This window comes from Echinops telfairi, unplaced genomic scaffold, assembly GCF_000313985.2.
Source record: "Echinops telfairi isolate 266 unplaced genomic scaffold, ASM31398v2 ScPeMD7_70;HRSCAF=299, whole genome shotgun sequence".
NCBI classification, from domain to species: Eukaryota; Metazoa; Chordata; class Mammalia; order Afrosoricida; family Tenrecidae; genus Echinops; species Echinops telfairi.
The window spans coordinates 40,655,840-40,671,036 of NW_022103968.1; the positions used below are offsets into that span (position 1 = coordinate 40,655,840).

Sequence of the window (15,197 nt, forward strand, 5' to 3'; positions counted from 1 at the left end):
TAATTTTATCTATTTGTTGAAGTTCTGCTCTTTCTAAATCAGTGAATCGTTTATAACGAATAATGAAAATTGTTAGGTTTACCAGGTTCTTCAAAGAGGTCAGATTTTTTCCCCTTCCACAGGGATTTTATTCAAAATCATAGTGTCTTTGTCTTGATTACTTGATGCATACCAGCTGGGTTAATGGTTTCAATGATCAGATATGCCATTTGTGCTGAGATGGTAAAGATTAAAATTAAGGAGAGAGAAAGAAATAATTCTAGAACCATCACTCCCCACAGTAGTTTCTCAATGTGTGCTTTAAAACTCCCTTTATCCCCGGCTACCAAAAGATACAGCATCTGAAGTCTTAAAGGCCTGAAGATTAACAAGCGGCCATCTAGCTGAAAAACAACAAAGCCCACATGGAAGAAGCACACCAGCCTATCACTACTGCTGAGGACAAAGCAGGTGCATAAGCAAATGTGGTGAAGAAAGCTGATGGTGTCTGGCTGTCAAAAGATAGAGAATCTGGGGTCCTATAGGTGAAAGATAAATAAGGGGCCATCTAACTGAGAAACAACAAAGCCCACATGGAAGAAGCACATCAGCCTACAAGATCACAAGGCATCGAAGGGATCAGGTATCAGGCATCAAAGACCAAAAAAAAAAAAAAAATCATATCATTGTGAATGAGGGGAAGTGCGGAGTGGGGACCCAGGGCCCATTTGTTTGAAATTGGACATCCCCTTGCAGAAGGGCTGCAGGGAGGAGATGAGCCAGTTAGGGTGCAGTGTAGCAATGATGAAACATACAATTTTCCTCTAGTTCTTGAATGCTTCTTCCCCCTCCCCTCCCCACTATCATGATCCCAATTCTACCTTACAAATCTGGCTGGACCGGAGGATTTACAGCTACCTCAGGACCCGTGGTGAGAGTGGTGATACTGGGAGGGTGGAGGGAAGGTGAGGGAGAAAGGGGGAGCCGATTATAAGGATCTACATATAACCTTCTCCCTGGGGGACAGACAGTGGAGAAGCGGGTGAAGGGAGACTTCGGACGGTGTAAGATATGACAAAATAATAATTTATAAATTACCAAGGGGTCATGGGGGAGGGGAAGGAGAAAATGAGGAGCTGATACCAAGGGCACAAGTAGAAAGCAAATGTTTTGAGAATGGTGGCAACATATGTACAGGTGTGCTTGGCACAATGGATGGATGGATGGATTGTGATGAGTTGTATGAGCCCCCAATAAAATGATTTAAAAAAAACAAACCTTCATTTATCAGCACCATCTCAGGTGCTTAGAGGTTCCTGGGCCCAAATCCTAGAGTAATTGGCCTCTATGCTGGGACACAGGAATCTGTACTTTACCAAGTTGTTGAAGTGAATCTACTCACAGTGAAATATGAAAACCCCTCACCATGGCTATACTAACTACACCTCTATCCAACTGACAACCAATGTTCCTATGACTACCTTGCCCAAACCCACTGCCATCGAATCAATTGCAACTCATAGGGACCCTATACAGGGTTTCTGAGAATGTAAATCTTTATAGTCGCACAGTCTCCTCTTTCTTCCAGAGTGGCTGGTAGGTTTGAATTGCAGTCAGATGCCTAACCCACAATGTCACCAGCGTTTAAGAATACTCTTAAAATTAGATTTCAGGAAAATCTGAAGTCCTTTCTTTCAGAGGGCCTTCCTTTTAGCCTTGCAAAGTCATGTCTCTGTGAGTCTCCCATGCAGTGGTTCAGCTTGAGCATCACCACAAGGACCCAGTGGAGAATCTCTTCCAAGAATACTTATTACCAGCAGGTTCAGTAGCTGCAGATTCTTTTTTGTTAACACTGTTCTGGTCCCCAAAGCAATCTATTCTTCTCAAAGGTCTATCTCTCTGTTTGAAGACTAACTAATCAGGACTGTATTCCCAAATCTAGTATCACACCAAATTAAAAATAATATTTTATGAAGGTATACACACACAGCTTTATAAAAAAATGGGCATGCAACACAAAACACTATTAAATTCCCTCTGATTCTAGTCAATGAACCTAATTCAAATCTAAAAAAGTTTAATTTTCATTAATAATGGAAAATAATCCTAGTTGGGTGTTTTAAATTTAGAAAGTTATAAGTAGATGCACCCCTCTTTTCCCTTCATTATTCTTTAAAGCTGTGATTTGTCATTTCATAGTCTTATCTCTTTCTACTAGATTTTTCTCCATTTCATGGATATTACACTCAAAGAGAAAATGTAAAGGGAAGTGTTTGAATTGAACAAATCTGACTTCCAATGAAAGTTTGCTACTTATTAGCTAATAAAATGAAGAAAACACTGACTAATTTAGAGGATTGTTTTTAATGTACTTTATATTATTGATGTAAAGCGCAAATCCAGCATTGTGTCTGTTACATTCTATAAGTGTAGCTGTTGTCCTCACAACATGATTACAAGCTGGTAACAAAGGTAGCAAATGCTAAATTTAAGGTTGCAGAATTCTTAGCTACTATCATGGATTAATTTGTGACTCCCCCAAAATATGTGTCAGTTTGGTTGGGCGATGATTCTCAGTGGCTTGGTAGCTATGCAATGATGTACTTAGCTCCACGATGTGATCTGAAGTACTCAAACAGTTGGAAAATTAGGGTGGACTGCACGACTCTTAGCCCTGATCACGTTTAAGAGGAGTTTCTCTGGAATTTGGCCTGTCATCTTTTATCTTACAAGAAATACAAGGACACAGAAGCAAGTAGAGAAGGAGGGACCTCAGTACTACCAAGAAAGAAAAGTCAGAAGCGGAGAGTATATTTTGGACTCTGGGTTCCTGTGCTGAGAATCTCCTAGACCCAGGGAAAAACTGATGCCAAGACATGCATAGATTTCCAAAGAATTCCAGGCACATAGTTGTAATGAGACAAGGACCTTCCTTCAGAGGCCACAGCTAGAAAAACCCTTCCCTGAGTGCTCTGAATTGGAGTTTATGTCATAATGGTCACTCGTGCGGTTCTAACTACCGCGGCTACTCCCATAAAGAGTTAGTCTCTGAAACTCACAGGGACAGTTCTACAGGGTCCCTATGAGTTTGGCATCGACTCAATGGTAGCTTTGCTTTTTTTTTTTTTTGACCTCGAGTGGATTCTGTTAAAGACACGTGTGAGATCTCTGTTAAGATACCTAAGAAAGCCACCAAAGATGTCAAAAGCATAGCGGCACAAAGTGCCTTACCCGACCCACAGCCATTGAGTTGATTCCAACTCATAGCGACTCTCTATAATACGTGGTTTCAGAGGCTGTAAAACTTTACCGGAACAGAAGCCTCATCTTTCTCCCAGGAGCGGCTAGTGAGTTCGAATTGCAACCTTGTGGTGAACAAGCAGCATAGCTTACCTTTACCCAACAGCGCCACCAGGGCTGCTTGAGCTGCGTGTTCAAACTAAACCCGCCGCCTCCACTCCATTCTGAACCGCCTTACGGGACGCAAAAAATTACTCCTCCTCAGTCTGACCGCCTTTAACTGAAGGAAGCCATGGCTCCCCTATTTTGAGATAAAGTCATTTTACCCTTGGCAAATGTGTATTTAGGAGGGGCTGGCTTTCGTGCTTGCTACCTTGAGACCTCTGGAGTCTCACCACCTATTCAGGAAAAGGTTAAGAAGACAATGGAAGCCCCGAGATGCCAGTCCCTGCTACCCGCTCGGAGTCGGACCCTTTTTGCCGCAGGATCTTCAAGCGCCACCCCAAGTGCTTGTGAGCGCAGAGAAGGGGGCCAGTGAGCTCACTCTGGAAACTGATAGGCCGATGGTGAGGTGTGGTGGGGGCGGGGCGGGGGCGGGAGGGGCCAGGCGCCACTGCCATGTGGCTAAATGACAGAGCGGCAGCGGTGGCGAGCTTTTACTGAGGTTGAAACCGGTGGAAGGCTAACGGTCTTCCGTGGAATTTGCAGGGGATACATGCCCGCTCGGGGCGCTTCCTTGCACTCCGAGGGGTCCCCATTTGTCAGAACAGTCCCCGGAGCGAGTACAGCGGAGACCTTAGGCCACCTATGGCTTCCCCAACGTGATTTCTGAGACGAGCTAACCTCAGAGCCTGGGCAAGTCGGACTTGCAGCCACACAGGTTTCCCGGAGAGCCTCAACCCAGTAAGTTGTAGATCGAGGATATGGAACGTGAACTCGCTCCACGGCCTGTTCTGAAACCGGAAGCTTTTGCGCGGGTGGTCGTGGACTGCGCATGCGCCGTGCGCGTCACGGCCACTTACCGGAAGCGCTTACTCCCTGGGGCATTTCCTTCCTGTGCAAGGCCGGCAGTGGGCTCCAGCGCCTGCCAGCTCTTGGTGCCTCCCTCTGCCCCGGGGTGAGTAGCGGCTTCCCTCGGGGTCTCGTGGGGGCGGTTGCTGAATTCCGCGGAACACCCTCATGAACTGGCCTGGACCCGGTAAGCCGACTCAGGAAGGTCACCCCGCGCTCTTCCCACGCCCCCTCTCAGTGCCGCCACCCAGCGACCCGCAGCCCGGCGCGGGGAGCGGATTAACCTCCAAGGGCATCCCAGGCCTCGTCGTGGCTTCGAGGCAGACTTTACGTCTCCGGTGGCACTGCCCTAGAATTAATTATACCACACCCTCCGGAACCTTTGTAGGCCAGGCCTCGGAGTCGCCTCGGGCGACCCCAGATCCTTGATCCTTGGCGAAGACAGTGGAATTAACTGGGCCTGATTGTCGCACAGGTGCAGCTACCACCTGGAGCAAAAGCCGAGCGCTTCCTTTAGGTCTGGGCACGCTTTCGCAGAGGATGGTGATGTTAATACTCTGCCCTCTTGGTGAAGATTGGCAGGCTTTCAATGGCATAGACTTTATTCGTAGAATCACAATGTCTGGGAAATTGAGGATTGAGAAACTTGGTTTAATTGAGAGCAGTGTTATAGTTTGAACACTGTAGTCTCAGTCTTTCACCCGTCAATAATTGCTCATTAACTAGCTATTACGAGCTCCCATTTGCGCGCTCCCCCACCCCACCCCCCGTACCCCCACCCCCACACGCACTGCCGGACTCCTCCCCTGCATTGGAGAGCCCCTTTAAAGTGAAAACTGTCAACTATCGTTCATCCCTAGCGAATAACCCTGAACTTAATTAAGGTGTGCTCCGCATGTGTAGCTTCTAGTAATGGCAAACTAGTATCATCCCTAATGTGTACCTATCCCTTTCTCCAAAGAGTGTGTTGTATTAAAGGAAGAAGCCAAGGTTGAAAGTTACTTTAAAATATCTAAATTAGACTGTTTACAATATTTCTTAGTTGCCCATTACACTGTGTGAGGGAGCTTCAAAAAGTTCGTGGAAAATCTCTTTATCTGTTAATTCCATATTTCCAGAACTTTTTTTTGAAGCCTCGTTGTTTGTGCACGTATTTGTGTTTGTTTTTATACTTCTCTAATGTTTATTATACATGCTTGAAATGCATTCACTCTGGTGGTGTGCATATTCCGCCTTTGCTGAATGCTCATTTTGCTGTAAAGACCTTAAAGTGTTGGCACATGGGTGCCATAGAAATGATCAAGGAGTTGTGAAATAAAACTACCAGGTTACGTAATGCAAAGGAGTTTCTGTTTCATTTCAGGATTTTGAAGTCATTTTGAAAAATGGAGAATATTTTAGAAGTCACCTTATTGCACTTAATGATTTTAGCGTAGGAAAATATATGAGTGACTTGGGTTTGTGTTTTGATACTATTTAAAGATTAAAAGTTGTTCCTTTCTTCGGATGTACAGGGAAACACCCTTAATTGTCCATGATGTTCAGGGAACATCCAGTAGATGGCAGTTTTAGCGATACCGGCACAAACTAAGTGAAAGTATTTTCTTGCAATTTGTAGTTCTCACCAAGTGCTGAGCTGATGAAACCTTTAGTTTGCCGAATGGATGATTTTTGTCTAGAAAATGACAGCACATATCATTGTTTTCACATTCACTCTATTGGAATAGGACTTAGAGAACTCAACTTTTCACTTTCTAAGAAAAATAGACTATCCTGTAACTCATTTTTAGGACTTCTTGCTAATGGAAGAACGCACACCTTGATTTTTTTTTAAATGAGGAAAAGATTTTAACTGGATTTTTCTCACTATGGGTTGGGCATTGGGCTGCAAACTGCAAGGTCCATGGTGGTTCAGTCCCTCTGCCACGTTAGGGAAGGAAGATGAGTCTCTCTGCTCCCATGAAGAGTTAACAGTCTTGGAATTCCTTTATAGTGGCAGTATGTGTCTGAATTGACTCTGGCATCGAGCTTTCTTTCTTTAATTTTAAATTGTGGTGCCCCATGAATAAAATAATTGTATGCTAGTCATTTTTCTTTATACCAGTAAACAATAGGTGTTATATAGGGTGAAAGGGGGCTTCAAAAGGTTTGTGGGAATATCCCATTTTTCAATTTCACTCTTCTACGAACTCTTTGATGCTCCCACATATATAGATGTTCAAAAGTGTTTTGTGTGAATTGAATTAAAACACTTAGGACAAATCTGGAGCTCTACTGGCATAGCGGTTACATGTTGGGTCTGCTATGGGCTAGGTCAGTAGTTTGAAACCACCAGCTATCCACAAGAGAAAGATGAGGCTTTCTAATCCCCTGAAGTTACAGTCTTGGAAACCCTCAGGGGCAGTTCTACCCAGACCTATAGGGTCTCCAGGAATCCTGGTAGTGTAGTGGTTATGTGCAGGGCTGCTAACTTCGAGGTCAGCAGTTCAAAACCAGCAGTCAATCAATGTGAGGGAGAGGCAAGACTTTCTACTCTCCTAAAAAATTAGTGTCGGAAACACTAATTTTTGATAGGACAAAGTTTCTTCATCAGAAATGAAAGCTTTCAATTAAGTAGTTAAGTTTGGGATCACAGCCCTACACTTAACCACTAAGCCATTTGAGCTCCTAAAGTAGTTAAATTTAAGTGATATAATTATGACTGTGATGTGTATGGCTCCTAGTGATGGAGAAGTGGAAGAGAAGTAATGGAACCCTTGCCTTATCATTAGTCAGAGTCAGTTGGAATGCTTGAATGGGAGAATTTTTGCATTTACAATTAATCTACTGAGCAGATAACTATTGAATTGCTTTTGTCTTCTGGGACAGTTGCAAAGAAGAATAAATCCTGTTGATAAGGATTTGCATGTTTAGATAGTGAGACTGATATATTAGTTCAATGACTAAATAAGAGCAAGCAACAAGACATTTCTTATAATATTGTAATAGGTCTAAATGAAAAACTCCTTTGAAGGAGTTTTAAAAAGTTCATGGAAAAATTCTATTTTGTGGCATTTTCAAATGCCAGTGAGTATAGCTCTTGAGAGTTCCTGCTGGGAAAAGGGTAGGAGGTAAAGTGCTTGAAAGTGGCTCAGTGGCAGGATTAGGGTAGTCATGAAAGCTTGGGAATTTACCCATCAATGGACTTCTTTGAGGCTTTTGATTAGGGGGGAGTTTTTCTCTTGATCAGTGAGGATCCTAAGATGTGGAGCTGTACTAATGGTAACCCAAAGATTGGAGATTTGAATCTGCTCTGTGCTGAGGGACAGAAGAGCTGGCAGTGCATCCCTGTCATGATGGCAATTTAGGGGCTGTAGGGCAGTTGTGCTCTGTTGAATAGGGTTCCTGGGAGCCAGAATTGATTGGTCCAGCACACAGCAACTGAAACATCGTTAGAACTGCTCCTTAGAGAGGGAGAGGAACACAATCAGTAATTGTGTAGGGGCAGTGAGAAACAAGAAAATTAATTTCAGAGCTTGATGGGGTATGGATAGCAGTACCTGAGTTTTACCTGTTGACTGAGCCTACTATCGGTTCTGACATCATTTCATATCTCTGAAAAATGTATATTCTTTCCCCTCTGTGTATCATAACGCTAAGCATAGTCCTGTGTTGTCATTTGAAAGTGAAAGCCTTTCTGCCAGGTCTGATAAATTAGATCATCCCTAACCAACTTATTCCCTTGAATAGTTAGTGCCTTGTACAAGTGGCTTTTTAAAAAAAATCATTTTATTGGGAGGTTCTTACTGCTTTTTTTTTGCCTCTCACTTCTCTTAAAACAATCCATACATTTTGTACATTTGTTGCCATCATTTTCAAGATATTTTCTTTCTACTCGAACTGTTATTTTCATATCTTACACCGTCAGCTGTCTCCCTTCACCTACGTTGCTGTTGATCCTCGGGCAGGTGGTGGGGCAGCGGCATAATAAGTCAATCATTGTGATCGTTTCCCCCTATCTCCTCCCACCTTCCCACTACCTTCATGGTATCACTACTCCCTTTACTGTGCCTGAAGGGTTTATCCTGGATTCCGCATGTCGAGAGCTCTTTTCTGTACCAGTGTACATGCGCTGGTCTAGCCGGATTTGTAAGGTAGAGTTGGGGGTCATAGTAGTGGAGGTGGGTGGAGGAAGCATTAAAGAACTAGAGGAATGTGTGTTTTCATTGGTGCTATAATGCACCCTGGCTGACTCTTTCCTTCCTTGTGACTCTTCTGTGAGGGGATGTCCAATTGTCTACAGATGGGCTTTGGGTCTCCACTCCAGCCCCCCCTCATTCGCATTGATATGATTGCTTGTTTTTGGCCTTCTGATACTTGATCCTGTCAACACCTTGTGATCGATCACACAGGCTGGTGTGCTTCAATGTGGGCTTTGTTGCTTCCCAGCTAGATGGCTGCTTGTTTCACGTCAAGCCTTTTATGACCCCAGACGCTATATCTTTTAATATCCGAGCTCCATCAGGTGTCTTCACCACATTTGCTTATGCACCCATTTTGTCTTCAGTGATTTGCCAGGTTTACTAGAACAAAGTGTTCTTGTGTTGAGGGAGTACATGAGTAGTGTGGCTCAATTTCCATCTGATAACTTAATACTTAACATAAGTATATGTACATAGACCTAGCTCCCTATATGTTGTTATATATAAATATATTTAATTTATATACAAATATAAATATATATGTATGTGCCTATATGTATGCCCCTATAAATGACTTTTGCCTCCTAGTTCTTTCCTCCCTTTTGTTTTTCCTGCCCTCCTCTCCCACACGTGGCTTCTTGAGAGCATAAGCTGTATGGATAAGGTTGCTCAGGAGATGCTGTGAAAGTAGGCACAAGGAAACTTTTTCTTCTCTTTATTGGATAAGTGTTTTCTTGTGCTGGATTTTTTGCTTCAAAAATAATGGAGATTTATTGCTTAATGTTTAATTGAATTGGGGAAAGCAGTAAGATGGCCCCAAAATGTTAATGTCACTTATTGAGAAAATGACATGTTTAAATTGAAGGCCTTGGACACCTTTAAAAGTAAGTATGAGGAAAAAGAGAATAAGGTCACTGTTTGAATTTGATTTAAAAAATTACACTTAAATAGAAGAACCTCTTGTCATAACCTTTGTGAAATGATTTCATTGTTGGGCTGGCTTTCTTCAATATTATTAGTGCTATAGACATTAGTTTTCTAGAGTCCAAAACAGTTATTTAAAAGCTACCATGAGGAGTAAATAATAGAATTATCCTCTACTATAATTATAAGAGTTTTTAGGGAAGTTCATTGAAAATTCCAGTTAATAATAACCTTAGTTTCAGATCTACCCCTTCAAATGCTCCAAGGATGCTTTACATGTGTTTGTTTAATTATAGTTTAAATACATTTCTAAAAAAAAAAAAAAGAAAAATACATTTCTTATTAAAATCAAACATTATTAATGTATATAATGTTGAGTGAGTCAGAATCAACTTGGCAGCAGTGGCTATTATTTTGGGGGCTCTACAGCTCCTATCACAATCCATACATATATCCATTGTGTCAGACACATATGTACATAAGTTGTCATCATCTTTTTCAAGACATTTTCTTTATACTTGAGCCCTTGGTATCAGCTCCTCAGTTTTTTTCCCTCTTTCCCCTGCCCACCCCCCAATACTCTTCTTTCCTCATGTCCCCTTGATAATTTATAATTTTTTTTTCATGTCTTACACCAACTCCTGCTCTTTTCACCCACTTTTCTTCAGTCTGTCCCCATGGGAGGGGGGGCATACGTCGATTATTATGATCGGTTCCCCCTTAAAAGCCCCACCCCCCCTTTTCCCTTACCCTCCTAGTATCACTTATTAGTCCTGAGGGGTTTATCTGTTCTGAATTCCCTGTGTTGCAAGCTCTTATCTGTACCAGTATACATGTTCTGGTCTGGCTAGATTTGTAAAATGGAATTGGGGTCATGATAGTGGGCAGGGGGTGCGGGGGAAGCATTAAAGAACTAGGGGAAGGAGTGTGCTTCGTCATTGCTATACTGCACCCTGACTGGCTTGTCTCTTCCTTGTGGCCCTTCTGACAGGGGACGTCCAATTGACTACTGATGGGCTTTGGGTCTCCACTCTGCCCTCCCATTCGCAGTGGGTATTATTGAATCTGATTAAAAATTAGTATTTCTTTCTAGTCTGATTTGCCTGCCAGTTTCCTGATTTTAGTGAATATAATCATAACTTAATGACATCTCTGCCTTTTTTTTAAGGTTAAAGACCAAGATGGTACATGCAGAAGCCTTTTCTCGTCCCTTGAGTCGCAATGAAGTTGTTGGTTTAATTTTCCGTTTGACAATATTTGGGGCAGTGACATACTTTACTATCAAATGGATGGTAGATGCAATTGATCCAACCAGAAAGCAAAAAGTGGAAGCTCAAAAACAGGTATGATTGAAATGTTTGAGGTCATCTTCAAATATATTTCTACAGATCTAAGAATGTAGTAGGATTAGAAGTTAATGCGAAGTTTCCTATGATTCACATAAAAATGTCTGCTTGTGTATCACAAAAAGTTTTTCTAAAGTAATAAGCATGTTATTAGAAAAAGATAGAGTCAAGAGTATTTGGTGTCAATATCCTTATTAGACTATTTTGTTAGCCTATAGGTGAGTGAAACGAGGTACCATTTTTCAACAGTGAAAAAAATATATTTTCATTATATAGTTTACTTTGCATGGCATTTAAATTGTGGATAGCCCTGTGAAAGTTGTTAGTCTTAGATAAAAGTTGGAAATTAAGCTAAAAATTAAGGAATTACTAAAAATGCTATTAATTACTAATGTAAGTTTTATATGTATTACTTCATTTACTGGCTCTTGTGGTTATTTCTCTATTAGGATGATATATTTGTTTTGGCCTTTATATTCAGTGTAGTGAATTAACTAGGATATGGCCTTGCTAGCTATGGTCTTTAACTCCTACAAAAGATTGGGTAGAACTATGCAAATAAGGTGTGTATGGCCCACCAAGGGGATTGAACAGCTTACTAATCATGAAGATAAGGTGCATAGAACCTTGTAGGGATTGGACTGTGACACAAGAGAAATAGATTCTTGTAGAGGATTGGTCAGTTAGTTTTATCATCCCACGAGGTTTAAAAGAGGCAGAGTGAGAAGGGGAGACCTCACTACCAAGAAGACCCAGTAGCCAAGCATATCCTTTGGATGCAGGTCCTTGCACTGAGGACCTCCTGCCCCTGAAAACAGACAGACAGCTCTGTTACTGGAGACAGTGGGAAGCTGTGGCAGAGAAATGGCACAGCAGAACCAGAAGAGAGACGATAATGTAGAATAGGGTAGTGAACTTCCCAGTCCACTGAGCTAAGTGGACTAGCTGGTCTAGAGAGAGTGAAAGCGTCAACCCACAGAATGAGAAAGCTGAATGCCTTAGAGTAGGAGGCTTCTTGCTGAAAGGGGATGCTGAAAGAGATTTGTCTTGCTTGCCATAACAGGAAAGAGGCCATGTGACCAAGAGAGAGGCACGCTTGAGGGCACAGCTGAGAAACAGCTGTCCTAATTGAAGAACTATGTCCTGATATGTTTGAATTACATCCACATCATGCATGATCCTGTACTGTAACCTCTTTCTTCACTAAGAAACCCCATCCGTATGAGTATCTGTAAGTTCTCTGTGACATCTGTAATAGATGATTCAGCTCAGGAGAGAAGTAGAGAGTGCTGTGGGAGGGATGGTTTGTGTCTGAATTGGTAAAAGAAGATAGAAAGAGAAGGTGTATTTACCCTACAGCTGATGTACTGCAGCAAAGAAAGTCTTTGTTAGGCTAATGTGTTGTTAACTCTTAGGATGATTTAAAGTAGTGAAAGTTAAAGGAAGAAATGATGAATTTAAAAAGCTGAATAGAAAATTTCAGAGAGTAGCTGGGGAAAACAAGGTATTATGATGAAATGTGCAAAAACCTGGAATTAGAAAGCCAAAAAGGAAAAATGTGCCCTTCATTTCTCAAGCTGAAAGAGCTAAAGAAAAAACTCAAGCCTTGAGGTGCAATATTGAAGAATTATATTGAGTGAAATATTGAACAATACAGGACATGTCAAAAAGACAAGGGTAGAAATACAAGAGTCACTACCAAAAAGAATTGGTTGATGTTCAGCCATCTCAAGAACTAATGACTCTGAAGTATGACTTCCAAGCTGCACTGAAGGCATCAGTAAAAAACAAGTCTTCGGGAATTGACGGAATGCCATTTGAAATGCTCATCAAACATACACCACTGGAATCATTAGCTAAGAAATTTGAAGACAGCTTCTTGGACAGCCACCTGGAAGAGATCTATACTTGTACTCATTCCAAAAAAAGATGACCCAACAGAATGATGAAATTACCAATAATCAGTAATGTCACATGCAAGTAAAGTTTTGCTGAAGATAATTAAAAAACAGTTGTAACTGTACATTCACAGGAAACTTAAAAAAATTCAAGCTGAATTCAGAATAGGAGCTAAAACAAGGGACGTCATTGCTTATTCTGTTGACTGTGGAAAGGCATCTTATTGTGTGGATCATAATGAACTATAGATAATATTTCAAAAGATTGGTAATTCTAAAGCACTTACTTCATTGTGCTTATGTATAACCAGTACATAGACCAAGAATTGGTCATGGGAAAAGGACATGGGGACACAGCACGGTTTAATATCACGGAAGTTGACCATCGGGGTTGTATCCGTGTGCCATCCTTAGTCCATATGGTTGGTGAGCACAGAATGGAGAAGCTAGGCTGTGTGATGAAGAACACTTGAGAACTGGAAGAAGGCTGGCCCCTGTGCAGATGAAGCCACCTTGCGTGCGGAAAGCAGGAGGACTTGGAGACACTTGCTGGTGAGGAGGAAAGGCTGCACCTTTCAGTGTGGATTGCAAGTCAATGTAATGAAGACAGACTTCTCACAACTGGGCAAGTAGACAACATGGTTTTTTGGTTTGGGCTTTTTTGTGTGTGTGTGTGTTTTTTTACAAGTTCAGAAAATATTGAAGTTGTTAAAAGATTTCATTTACTTGGACTCACCATCAATGCTCATGAAAACAACAGTCCAAAAATCAATATGTTGAATTGGGCTAATCTACTTAGTGCAAAAGACCTGTTTCAAGTGTTAAAGAGCAAAATGAGGACTAAGGCACACCTGACCCAAGTCATGTTCCTAAGCCTCATATACGTGTGAAAGCCGGACAGAGAATACGGGAGATTGAAGAACAATTGATTCAGTTGAATTATGGTGTTGATAAAGAATATAAAATATAACGTGGGAGGCCAGAAGAAGGAACAAATCTTTGTTGGAAGAAGTACAGTCAGATAGCCCCTTAGAAGCAAAGTTGGTAAGACTTTGTCACACATACTTTGTGTGTCTTATTAGGAGGGACCAGTCTCTGGAGAAGGACATCATGCGTGGTGCTTTGCAAAGTGTCAGGATAATGGAAAACCCTCAAGGACATGAGTTGACAGTGTCTTGCAACAGTGGGCTCAAGCCACAATTTTGAAGATGGCTCAGGATTGGATTCATAATGTTGCTGTTGTACTTAGTGTCGCTATGAGCCAGAACTGACCTGGTAAACAACACAATAAAATAATACAGTAAAACACTAAACATAAAAGGGAAGTTAAAGTAGGAATCTTGAACACGCTAAAGGTAAAGATAGCAAGATCTGTTAAAGGAAAAGTAAATAGACTAGTCAGGTTGGACTAAAGGATTTGTGTAACTAGGGAGGCTTTGAGGTAGAGACAAGGCACTAAATGTCTGATAAAAGAGTCCTCAGTATAAAGTCAGGAAACATAGCTCTACTTTTCCTTTTCTCAGTCTTTCCAGTTTATTGGTGGATGGACAGAGACTGGTAAGAAATACCCCATAGTAATTTTGAAGTCCGTTGTCAGCAAGCATATGGAACAACAATAATAACATGCATAATGCTGACGGGCATGTAAATTATCATATAATCCTGTCAGCATCTTCCCCCATTTTCTCTTACAGACAGTACTCAATCATGAGGTTTATTGGGGAAGTTAACAGGTTGCGATTCAGATTTAGAAATGCCCAGGACGTAGTTCTTCTCGTCAGGACCGCCTCTTCTCAGCAGTGCCTATAGGCACACCTCTCCCAGCCACACGGCCTGTTAGTTTCTGCTCTGCCAATGTTAGAGAGCATTTTTAGCACTGATAATAAATGTCCAAGGGCACCCTCTGCCTAGAGGGGCTCAGCGCTTCGCTCTGCAAGTAAGTCTCTAGCCTACAAGCACTCAGCTGTACTTGCTCGATTCTGGGAAGCTCTGGTTCTTGGTTCTTCAGCTGCCACACTTCTGGTGTCACAGCTTGCCTCACCCTTGATCTAGGAGGTTCAGAGCACAGGGATCTCAGGGTCCAAAGAACATACAGATGCACCTGGAAAAGAAGAAATACACCTAATTTGCATGACTAGAAGGGAACCCATGATGGCATAGTGAGTGGCCTGTTAGCTGCCACAAGGCTAGCTGTTCAAAACCACCATAGTGAAATAAAAATCAGTTTATTACAGATGATAAAATGGGATATTTCACATAGTCGAAGAGTAAGAAAAGATTTCAAGACAAAATAATTTTACGAATGGGCGGGACAGTAGGAAGGACACTGTGGTCCATAATTGTATTTGTTTACTTATTTTTGTTCAATAAAACAAACCCAAACCACTGTCACCGTGTTAGCATCACCTTGTTGCAACCCCGGAGCACAGAGCTGAGCTGCTCCTTGTGGTTTTCTGGGGCAGCAAATCTTTTCTTTCTTTCTTTTTTGAGATTGCATATCTTTATGGGAACAGACAGCCTCTTCTTTTTCTGTTGGGAGGGGCTAGTGGATTTGAACTGCCAGCCTTGTAGTTAGCAGGCTAACACTTAACTGACAGTGCCACCAGAGCTTCTGTTTT

General features: G+C 41.8%; 1 protein-coding gene across 3 annotated transcripts in view; it reads left to right on the forward strand.

Moving 5' to 3' along the window:
- The first annotated feature begins 3,959 nt into the window (after window positions 1–3,959).
- Window positions 3,960–15,197, forward strand: part of ATAD1 (ATPase family AAA domain containing 1) — a 51,337-nt gene continuing 40,099 nt past the window's right edge. The window contains exons 1-2 of one of the 3 annotated variants that reach the window (XM_045291247.1): window positions 3,960–4,122; window positions 10,504–10,678. In XM_045291247.1, the coding sequence (XP_045147182.1) occupies window positions 10,517–10,678 (162 nt within the window). In that variant the 5' untranslated portion in view covers window positions 3,960–4,122; window positions 10,504–10,516. Of the gene's footprint in view, window positions 4,123–4,292; window positions 4,418–10,503; window positions 10,679–15,197 lie in introns of those variants that run through there. The other 2 variants (XM_004701087.2, XM_045291248.1) reach the window with 2 other exon arrangements.